Source organism: Pseudorasbora parva, chromosome 19 (genome assembly GCF_024679245.1).
Source record: "Pseudorasbora parva isolate DD20220531a chromosome 19, ASM2467924v1, whole genome shotgun sequence".
NCBI lineage: Eukaryota > Metazoa > Chordata > Actinopteri > Cypriniformes > Gobionidae > Pseudorasbora > Pseudorasbora parva.
Genome location: NC_090190.1, coordinates 43,428,220 through 43,440,015, shown reverse-complemented (window position 1 = coordinate 43,440,015; position 11,796 = coordinate 43,428,220). Strand labels below are relative to the sequence as shown.

General features: G+C 39.8%; 1 protein-coding gene across 1 annotated transcript; it reads left to right on the top strand.

Moving 5' to 3' along the window:
* Positions 1-3,275: 3,275 nt before the first annotated feature.
* On the top strand, positions 3,276-11,382 carry vps72a (vacuolar protein sorting 72 homolog a). The gene is made up of 6 exons (XM_067424847.1): positions 3,276-3,732; positions 4,285-4,437; positions 4,858-4,969; positions 8,108-8,287; positions 9,556-9,700; positions 10,832-11,382. Exons 1-6 carry the CDS (start codon positions 3,616-3,618, stop codon positions 11,232-11,234), a joined length of 1,110 nt encoding a protein of 369 aa, XP_067280948.1. The 5' UTR covers positions 3,276-3,615; the 3' UTR covers positions 11,235-11,382.
* The last annotated feature ends 414 nt before the right edge of the window (positions 11,383-11,796 follow it).

Genomic DNA, 11,796 nt, shown 5'->3' with positions numbered 1-11,796 from the left:
TTCAAAAACACAATAGTATTTACTGCAGTAATTTTACTATAATTTACTGTAGTTTCTTTACTATATGGTTCAAAAACACAATAGTATTTACTGCAGTAATTTTACTATAATTTACTGTAGTTCCTTTACTATATGGTTAAAAACACAATAGTATTTACTGCAGTAATTTTACTATAATTTACTGTAGTATCTTTACTATATGGTTCAAAAACACAATAGTATTTACTGCAGTAATTTTACTCTAATTTACTGTAGTATCTTTACTATATGGTTAAAAACACAATAGTATTTACTGCAGTACATTTACTATAATTTACTGTAGTATCTTTACTATATGGTTAAAAACACAATAGTATTTACTGCAGTAATTTTACTATAATTTACTGTAGTTTCTTTACTATATGGTTAAAAACACAACAGTATTTACTGCAGTACATTTACTATAATTTACTGTAGTTTCTTTACTATATGGTTAAAAACACAACAGTATTTACTGCAGCACATTTACTATAATTTACTGTAGTATCTTTACTATATGGTTAAAAACACAACAGTATTTACTGCAGTACATTTACTATAATTTACTGTAGTATCTTTACTATATGGTTAAAAACACAATAGTATTTACTGCAGTAATTTTACTATAATTTACTGTAGTTTCTTTACTATATGGTTCAAAAACACAACAGTATTTACTGCAGTACATTTACTATAATTTACTGTAGTATCTTTACTATATGGTTAAAAACACAATAGTATTTGCTGCAGTACATTTACTATAATTTACTGTAGTATCTTTACTATAGTATGGTTAAAACAATAGTATTTACTAGAGTAAGTTTACTATTATTTACTGTAGTATATTTACTATATGGTTAAAAACACAATAGTATTTACTAGCGTAATTTTACTATAATTTACTGTAGTATCTTTACTATAGTATGGTTCAAAAACACAATAGTATTTACTGCAGTTATTTTACTATAATTTACTGTAGTTTCTTTACTATATGGTTCAAAAACACAATAGTATTTACTAGCGTAATTTTACTATAATTTACTGTAGTATCTTTACTATAGTATGGTTCAAAAACACAATAGTATTTGCTGCAGTAATTTTACTATAATTTACTGTAGTTTCTTTACTATATGGTTCAAAAACACAATAGTATTTACTGCAGTAATTTTATTATAATTTACTGTAGTTTCTTTACTATATGGTTCAAAAACACAATAGTATTTACTGCAGTAATTTTACTATAATTTACTGTAGTATCTTTACTATATGGTTCAAAAACACTATAGTATTTACTGCAGTAATTTTACTATAATTTACTGTAGTATCTTTACTATATGGTTCAAAAACACTATAGTATTTACTGCAGTAATTTTACTATAATTTACTGTAGTTTCTTTACTATATGGTTCAAAAACACAATAGTATTTACTGCAGTAATTTTACTATAATTTACTGTAGTTTCTTTACTATATGGTTCAAAAACACAATAGTATTTACTGCAGTAATTTTACTATAATTTACTGTAGTTTCTTTACTATATGGTTCAAAAACACAATAGTATTTACTGCAGTAATTTTACTATAATTTACTGTAGTTCCTTTACTATATGGTTAAAAACACAATAGTATTTACTGCAGTAATTTTACTATAATTTACTGTAGTATCTTTACTATATGGTTCAAAAACACAATAGTATTTACTGCAGTAATTTTACTATAATTTACTGTAGTTCCTTTACTATATGGTTAAAAACACAATAGTATTTACTGCAGTAATTTTACTATAATTTACTGTAGTATCTTTACTATATGGTTAAAAACACAACAGTATTTACTGCAGTACATTTACTATAATTTACTGTAGTATCTTTACTATATGGTTAAAAACACAATAGTATTTACTGCAGTACATTTACTATAATTTACTGTAGTATCTTTACTATATGGTTAAAAACACAATAGTATTTGCTGCAGTACATTTACTATAATTTACTGTAGTATCTTTACTGTAGTATGGTTAAAACAATAGTATTTACTAGAGTAAGTTTACTATTATGTACTGTAGTATATTTACTATACGGTTAAAAACAATAGTATTTACAAGAGTAATTTCAATATAATTTACTATAGTAGCTTTACTGCAGTAATTTTACTGTAATTTACTAGAGTATGTTTTAGGGATACACTGAAGTCAAAATGAAAACTGAAAAAGAGGAAATCAAGGCGAAAACTGAAAAAAATTATGCCTATTATTAGTACCATTGCAAAATGGCTATGACTGTGTGACTACTAAAAATCAAGGCATTGCAATTGCATAAATTAATATTAAAGTTTCAAATAATAAATCAAATACAAATTATGCAAATATTTATTTAGCACATTGCAACAATTCACAGTATAAAATAAAATTCAAACTAAAATGTTTAACTTGACCTCACTCATGTGTTCATTAATTAATAATGCACAGCTCTACTGGCCTGCAGAAAGGTACAGACATTGAATAAAGTAATCAAATGTAGAATAAATAAAAAGAGCAGTGAGTGATCTTATGTTTGACATTAAACAGAGCAGTAAAGGCTACTGGCCCTTTAAGACCTAATGCAGGATATGTGTCGCCCTTCTCGACTGTATAAAGTTCTCTTAAGGCATATTCAGACTATGTCTGCTTGGATACTCATTAAGATGGACGTGTTGACAGGTTTTGTGTGAGTTTGTCCGTTAAAGAGAGCTCAATGGGTTCAGCTGGAGCGGAGACTGAAGCTCATGTTTGTTTACTGCCATCTAATGGAGCTCGCAGATTAATGGCCGCTCATATTTCAGATTCTTGAGCTTCTGCCAAATTAAAGCGCCTGAAGAATTCAGGAAGAACAGGAAGTTTCTCAGTCATTCTGAGAATTAATGCTTTGGGCGTCCATGAAGGAAACGCCTGTGAAAGGCATCAGGGACGTCTACACACGAGAAGCACTTAAAGAATAATACAAGTTAAATTTAAGGGGCATGGAGACACACTATCAAGTGGGAATTTTGTTTCCCCATCATTACTGGACTGGACACTGTGTGTGTGTGAGAGAAAGACTCGACACTGTGTGTGTGTGTGTGTGTGAGAGAGAAAGACTGGACACTGTGTGTTTATGTGACAAGTGGACAGTGTGTGTGTGTGTAATGTGACTGGACACTGTGTGCATTGTTTTGGGAAGAATCACGTGACATGAGTCATGATGAAAGGTCACGTGTGCAGGATCCGTTTCGAGTCAGATCAGCTCAGGATAATTTAATACACAGTTCGGTTAGTGATTAACCAATATTACCTTTGAAACGATCAATTATTAACACTACGTTAAACATGTCCGCTTGTATTTGTGTGTGTGTGTGTGTGTGTTTTCCTCCTCCAGTCCACCGCGCGGCAGTCTCGAGCTCGTAGACACCGGAAGTGAGTGTTTTTTGCGTTCCCTGTGTTGTGTTTTATCGTTTCTGGTTTAGATCTGAACGGGTCCGAGTGTGTTCTGAACGGGTACCTGTGTGTTCTGAACGGGTTCTCGTGTGTTCTGAACGGGTTCTCGCGTATTCTCGGTACCGGTGGCGGTTCTCCAGCGCAGAGATGAGCGTCGCGAACAGCAGAGAGCAGCGCAGCACCGCCGGGAACCGCATGTCCAAACTACTGGACGCAGAAGAGGAGGACGAGTTCTACAAGACCACCTATGGAGGATTCAATGATGTGAGTGAGTGAGTGTGTGTGTGTGTGTGTGAGTGTGTGTGTGTGTGCGCGAGAGAGAGAGAGTGTGTATAAGAGTGTGTATATGTGTGTGTATCTGTCTGTCTGTGTGTGTGTATAACGAATATGAGTGTGTATATGAGTGTGAGTGAGTGTATGTGTGCGTGTATATCTGTCTGTCTGTCTGTCTGTGTGTGTGTGTGTATATATATATGAGTGTGTCCGTTTGAATATGTATATGTGTGTGTAAGTGTATATGAGTGTGTATATATATATATATATATATATGTGTGTGTATGAATATATGAGTGTGTCCGTTTGAATGTATATGAGTGTGTGTGTGTGTGTATATGAGTGAGTATATGTGTGTCTGTCTGTGTCTGCGTGTATATTTGTGTGTATGTATAGTGTTTGTGTGTGTATGTGTGAGTGTATGCAATGCATGCATGTGTGTGAATATGAAAAGAAAATCAGCTTGAATGACTGAATTTCTTTTCGCTATAAATGCACAATAACACATGATGTGTGTGTGTGTGTGTGTGTGTGTGTGAGCAGGAGTCCGGCGATGACGAGTACAGAGGCGATCACTCTGACACTGAAGATGAGGTTGACAGTGATTTTGACATCGATGAAGGAGACGAGCCGGACAGCGACCAGGAGGACGACGCTCCACGCAGGAAGAGCCGCGTCGTCACTAAAGCATACAAGGTCAGACACTCACACACACACACACACACACACACACACGCAGGAAGAGCCGCGTCGTCACTAAAGCATACAAGGTCAGACACTCACACACACTCTCACTCACACACACTCTCACTCACACACACACACACTCTCACTCACACACACTCTCTCTCTCTCAAACACACACACACACACGCAGGAAGAGCTGTGTCGTCACTAAAGCATACAAGGTCAGACACACACACACACACACACACACACACACACACACATACTCTTTCTCTCACACACACTGTCTCTCTCTCACACACACTCACACTCACACTTATCTTCATCATCATCATCACACGCCTCAACACGTCAGCTCACCTGTGTGTGTGTGTGTGTGTGTGTGTGTGTGTGTGTGTGTGTGTGTGTGTGTGTGTGTGTGTGTTTCAGGAGCCTCTGAAGGTCTCGAAGCCCAAAGTGAAGCGAGTGGCTGAGGAGTTAAAGACGGAGCGGCCCAAAGTGGAGCGGCGCATCATCCAGGAGCTGCAGGAGTTCGGAGAAGGTGAGATCAGGGGCTGTGACCATGACGATAGTTTATCAAACTCCGGGTTACCGGACTACAACTGACCAAACCAAACCAAACCCGGATAGTCCGGCTTGGTCGGGTCCATGATGCGGATCATCAGCTCAGGCTTTAATCCGGAGCCCAGGGGCCGGCTGCATAAACCACAAAACATCTCTTTTTTTCCTTTAAGACTGGTCCTAACTTTTTAAACTCAGTTACAAAAAATAGTAGATCGGTTCAATTTGAATTAGAAAAGTAAGACTGATTACATTTTGACTAATTGCTAGTTGGACTTATTAGTGCTTAACACACAGTCTTAACATAGTGGCTAAGTTTATGCAACTAGCCCCAGGACTTTAGCTGTGACATCATCAGTGAACAGCCAATCACACGCTGTGACATCATCAGTGAACAGCCAATCACACGCTGTGACATCATCAGTGAACAGCCAATCACGCTGTGGAACTGAGATTATTTTCTCTCTTCTGCAGAATATTACCTGACTGAAAAATAGGGATGTCAATTTTCACAAATTCCCATGATCGATCGTCGTTTAAATTAACGATCAATTAATCGATTAATCGTTAACCATAATACTGCAATATGCGTCTAGCAGTGGCTTATAGCCGACAGCATGTGCAATGCTGCTCAAAACGCCATGTTCTTCACCAAATGAATGAGAAGGATTTTAACAAAGGGCTATGGGACTGTAAAATTAGTCGATGTGATTTATAATTTAATGAAATGACTTTTAATAACCAGATACAACACGAACGCCGCCTCAGATCTGATTATTCAGAATGTGTGGACGCACTTCCAAGAGCAACGTGCTGAAACGTCACCTAAACCCAGTTAATTCACGATTTATTAAAATATTGTTTTTATTAATGTTATGTAATGTGACAGTCCCAATCATAGTTATTATTAGTGCGTTGCTGTTCTAACTGCGTGAGCTGAAGCCGATGCGCTGAATAAACACTGGTAAGTTACACTGAAACTTTGCTAGCACGTTATTTAACTCAACAAAAAGCTTTCTATATGAGATTAATCAGATTTATATAAAGTTAACAAAATATTACAAATTATATATCTTCACAAAATGATGCGAATGCACAAGTGAACCTGAATTGAGTTGCTGATGATCATATTCAGAATGGGAGACGCGCTCGTCCTGGAACGCTCTGAACACGGCACCTAAACCCAATGACTTTACAACCATTTATTAAAATAGTGTTCTCATTTCTGTTATATAATATGACCGTCCCAATCATCGTTATTATGCATCGCTCTGTATGCGCTAAAGCCGAAGCACTGAATGAAAACCGCTAGCCATCACTGACTGAAGCCATTTGCTAGTGCGTTTTATTTCACTAAAAGAAACGCATCCTATATGATTGATCACATAATATAACGTTACAAAATAAATGTAATATTAAATTACTTCAGCACAATCTGATGCGAATGCACAAGTGAACTTGAACTAAGTTACATGCGCGAGTCAGAATGCGTGACTCATGTTGTGCACGCGCTCCTCCTGGATCAATGCAATGAAACACACGGCAAATAAACCCAAATACATAATCACAATGCTTTATTACAGTAGTGTTCTCATTAATGTTGTGTAATATGACAGTCCCAATCACAGTCATCATTAGCTGTGCACTGCTGTTGAGCTGAAGCTGATCTCCGCCACGCTACCGCCTCTAACGTTAATTATTAACCCAATGCATCCTTATGAGATAAATCAGCTAAAGATAGGCCTGCACAAAATAAACACAATATTACAAAATTTGCACAAAACAAAAGGCTGCGAATGCACATGAAGCGTGCAGTCCTGATGATGGTGTGTGACTCCTGCTGTAAAACGGTCCCAAACAGAACTCGGGCACGCTCGCTTCATTTTTCCTCCCGTTTGGCGTTTGAGCATGACCCCTGCTTAATCGATGATCAATAAGGCTTATCGATCAAATGTCTTATCGACAATCATCGATTAATCGTTGACATCCCTACTGAAAAATATTAAGAATGTAAGCAAATGTACACCGCAAGAAGAAAAGAGCTGCCTATGAGAGAGGACAACTTATAAGATAACAAGTAAAAGTTATGAAGTTAGTTTAGTTGATATATAGAGAGAGAATTGAACATTTCATCTCGGTAAGCTTCTTCTTTAACAGCTTTATTTATCGATTTTAAACCTTATTTTTATGACTTTCATACAGGCTATTTATATTAATTTTAACAGCGCCTATTTTAAATTGATTAACTAAAGTGATAAATGTCACTGATTAAGGTTGTAATAATTACATCAATTATATCTAAATCATTTTAAAAGTATTATTATAAATAAAAGCCAGACGCTTTAGTCTTTAAGACCATCTGCTGTGGTGACCTTTACTGATGAGCAGAAACAGGGGGAGGGGCTTCAGTGCATCATCACTTTACTCACAGCTGATTGGGCTAATTTCAGCTTGAGATCTTATCCAGACCATAACCTGCCCTGGAGTGTAAGTTACTATGGCGATGAACATCGCTAAAAGCCAAACCACTTTAATGATTCCTAAAACCCAGGATTGGCACAAACTAAGCTTAAAGGAACACTCCAGCGTTTTTAGAAATTGTGCTTATTCAGCTTCTTTCCTACATTTAGATATGTGGGCAAATGCATTTTTGTCTCAGTGCATTGTTTTAGTTTGGCAGGGTCGCCGCTAGCTTAGCTTAGCATAATGAATGGAATCCTATGTTGCCAGCTAGCATGTCCTGAGTTAAAGTGAAACAAAAAAACAACAAAACCCCCACCTAATTACTTCTTGTGTCCTGCGTATTCACAACGAGTACAAATAGCGATGCAGATTAAGACTGGGCGATTTATAGGCAGATATTGACGTGGGACTATATTATGGGGAAGCACAGGTGAAGCACTGCTACTTGGGCGCTAGCTGGCAACATAGGATTCCATTCATTATGCTAAGCTAAGCTAACAGTGACCCTGTTAGGTGTAGTCTTCCTTTAAACACATCTGGCTATCCAGTTAAACCGGCTTCGTGGTACAGGCCCTGGACCAAACGCTGATGTGAATACGTGTGACGTTATCCCGGTGTTCGCGCATTAACCATTACCGCTCCTCTTGTGTTTCAGTCCGTAAGTCGGTGCGCAAGTCGACGAGTGAACACACACGCAAGACGAATGAGCGTCTGCAGGAGCGGCAGCAGGAAGCTCCGCGGAAGAGGAAAGGAGCCTCGAGTGACCGAATCCTGAGCCAAGACGAGCTGCTCGCCGAGGCCAAACTCACCGCAGAGCTCAACCTGCGCTCGCTGGGTACCAGAACACTCGCCGCACTGACCCTTTCCCACCAAGGCAGAGCCGGTTCGGAGCCAGAGCCGGTTCGGAGCCAGAGCCTAGTTTCAAATCGGTTCTTTGTCTTTCCAAAGCACCAGCTCTGAACCAGGAAAAGTGGTTCTTAAAGGAAGTGTATGTAAGATTGTGGCCATAACTGGTACTTTAATCCCTTTCAAGGCTACATTGCAGGTCTGATTTGGTGACTATATCCGATTTTTTTAGCACAGTGTACGCCCGCCTTAAAGCTCTGCTGTGTGATATTTCCCCATCTAGCGGTGTAAAGGTTTATGACCATCCAGTGAATATTAGTTTCTGTTCCTCTCAATTCTGATTTCGTTTTAACTCCTACGGTGGCCGATTTAGTCCAAGATTAACACGGCAATCCCCCTCTTCACATTCGACACGGTGCCATCGAGTGTTAAACGCGAAAGGCGAAGCTTGAATTTACGGGTATGTCCCTCTTTGGCTACTGTACTTTCAAGATGGAGGAGCAACATGGCGACCGGCATTCGAACCCCTCACCCGTATGTGTTTTCAATGGCATATTATAAACTTACGAGAATACTTTATTACTTGAAAGGAGTAAATATACATTAATGAGCACATATATTTTTGAAAGAACTAAGTGTTTTTAGTGAAGAATAAACTGAAAAAGTTACACAGTGTAGCTTTAAGTAGCACCAAAACACGAAACATTGCTGGTCTAGAAGGTTGGTTACCAACACAAACTTGTGACCGCCGTTATTTAAATAGCAGCTAATCAAGCGAACAGCTGCTCGATTGTAATCTCAGTCTACACAAATCATGGTGAGCTGCACGAATGCGTTGGATTCGCAGTGTTTTGATGCCGATGTAGGATCATAAAGCCATGAGCCGTTGATGGAAGGCCTGTTCGAGATGCATCGACTCCTTATGCTTTTGAAACGGTCATGCAGTATTTTAATATCATACACGGATCGGTCCGTGCAGCGCCGATGCATCTCGAACAAGCCTGGAGTGTCTGTATTTCCCGCTGCCTCGCTGAGAAAGATGAGACGTATACAGTGACGTAAGACCTGGCTCTGTGGTGAAACTGGTTCTTAAAGGAACCGGTTCTTAAAGGCTCGTCAGTCAAACCAACTTTGGACTGACACTAGTGCTGGCTCTGAACTAGCACTGGTTCATTCTGGTGGAAAAGGGGTAACAGAGCATATCACACGTGTTTAGATCATAGTGTAAGTGTGTGTGTGTGTGTGTGTGTTCTTCAGAGAACTATGAGCGTTTAGAGGCTGATAAGAAGAAGCAGGTTCATAAAAAGAGGCGGTTTGAAGGGCCGACGATCCGCTATCACTCGGTGCTGATGCCACTGATGCCCGACGCTCATATGAAGGAGGAGAACGTGGATGTGGAGGGGTAAAGACATTCACATCATCATACACTAATTAATCATCATAAATCATAATCACGTCTCATGTAATCGCCCAATCAGTGTCTCAACCGCGGAGAGGCTTGTTACCTCAGAAAAACCATATCCAGTGTCCATAAACTCATTATTCTGCTGGAGAAATGAACCAGAGAGACGAGCAGTGGGATAATATATGCACCATAACACACATTCATCATATTTTTAATGTTATTCAATATTTAATCTGTCACGCTTTTATGACGGACACCGTTTAAATGCTTTTATTTTAAAAACAAACAAGCAGAAATATGATTGTGATTGTAAAGTTAGTATTATAACTTGATTTTTATCACACAACATCATTCAGTGTAATGGAAGAGTGGATGGATGGATGGAAGGGTGGATGATGGATGGATGGGTGAGTTGGTGGAAGGAAGGAAGGATAAATGGAAAAATGGGTGGATGGATGGATGGATGGATAGATGGATAGATGGATGGGTGAATAGGTGGAAGCAAGGATGAATAGAAAACTGGAAGGGTGGATGATGGATGGCTAGCTGGATGGAAAGGTGGATGGATGATGGATGGATGGAAGGGTGAATAGGTGGAGGGAAGGATGAATGGAAAAATGGGTGGGTGGGTGGATGAATGGATGGAAAAATGGAAGGGTGGATGATGGATGGATAGCTGGGTGGATGGAAGGAAGGATGGATGATGGATGGATAGCTGGATGGAAGGTTGGCTGGATGGAAGGGTGGCTGGATGGAAGGAAGTAAGGGTGGATGATTGCGCTTCTAAAATACTTCATAAATCAGTTTACTGCTGCTTGTCGGTGTTATTTAAGTTATTTATATATTGTTGTTTTTATAAATATTTTGAATTAGCAATTTTTTTGTAATTGTGTTTTTTTTTAAAGTTAAAATATTTCAAAATAATTTGAATGTGTTATTTCATTTTAGTCTTCAGTTAGCACTTTTAGTGTCAGCTTAAACATATTTAAGTTATCTGCCAATGCAACATTTCATCTAATATTTATATTGTATTTCAGCTTCTTGTGAATAAACAATGTTTTTTAATATATAGTTACACAAAATGAAAACTAACGATAACGGACTGCTTCTCTCCATCTCCTGTGATAGGCTGGACCAGGACACGCCCCAGGCCACGCCCACTTCCTCCTCCTCTGCTCAGGGGGCGGGGTCTCTGTGCTCGCGCACGTACATCACCTTCAGCGATGATGATGCGTTTAGCTCCGCCTTCCCGCCGTCCGCCCGCCTCGTCCCGCCGCAGCCCGTTCAGGAGGTGTGTCCTGTGACCCATAAACCGGCGCTGTACCGCGACCCCGTGACCGATATCCCGTACGCCGACGCCCGAGCCTTCCGCATCGTCCGCGAGGCTTACCAGAAATACATCGCGGCGCACGGCTTCCCCAACGCCTCCGGAGGCTTCAGCGGATCCAGCGACGTTAGCGACTCTCCAGCCGTGCCGATCAAGAGCTCGCGGCCCAAAGCCGTCGTCAAACAGGCCGTGGCCGCCACATAGTATCTGACACCATGGGCATGGGAAGGATGGATCGGCGGAAAAATGAGTGGATCCATGGATGGTGGATGGATGGATGGATTGCCAGATGAATGGACGGAAAAATGGGTGGATGCATGGATGGACGGAAAAATGGTTTGATGCATAGATGATGGATGGATGGATGGGTGTGTGAATTGGTGGAAGGAAAATGGATGGATGGATGGATGGATGGATGAAAGAATTGGTGGGTGGGTGAGTGGGTGGATGGATGGGTGAGTTGGTGGAAGGAAGGAAGGAAGGATGAATGGAAAAATGGGTGGATGGATGGATGGGTAGAAGAATTGGTGGATGGATGGATGGGTAGAAGAATTGGTGGCTGGATGGATGGGTGGATTGGTGGAAGGAACGATGGATCAATGGAAAATCGGTGGATGGATGGATGTATGGAAGGAAGGATTGAAGCTTCAGTGGATCCAGTAATGTTAGTGATACTCCGGCGGTCATCTTCCCTCCCCGGCGGCCATCTTCCCTCCCCGGCGGTCATCTTCCCTCCCCGGCGGCCATCTTCCCTCCCCGGCGGTCA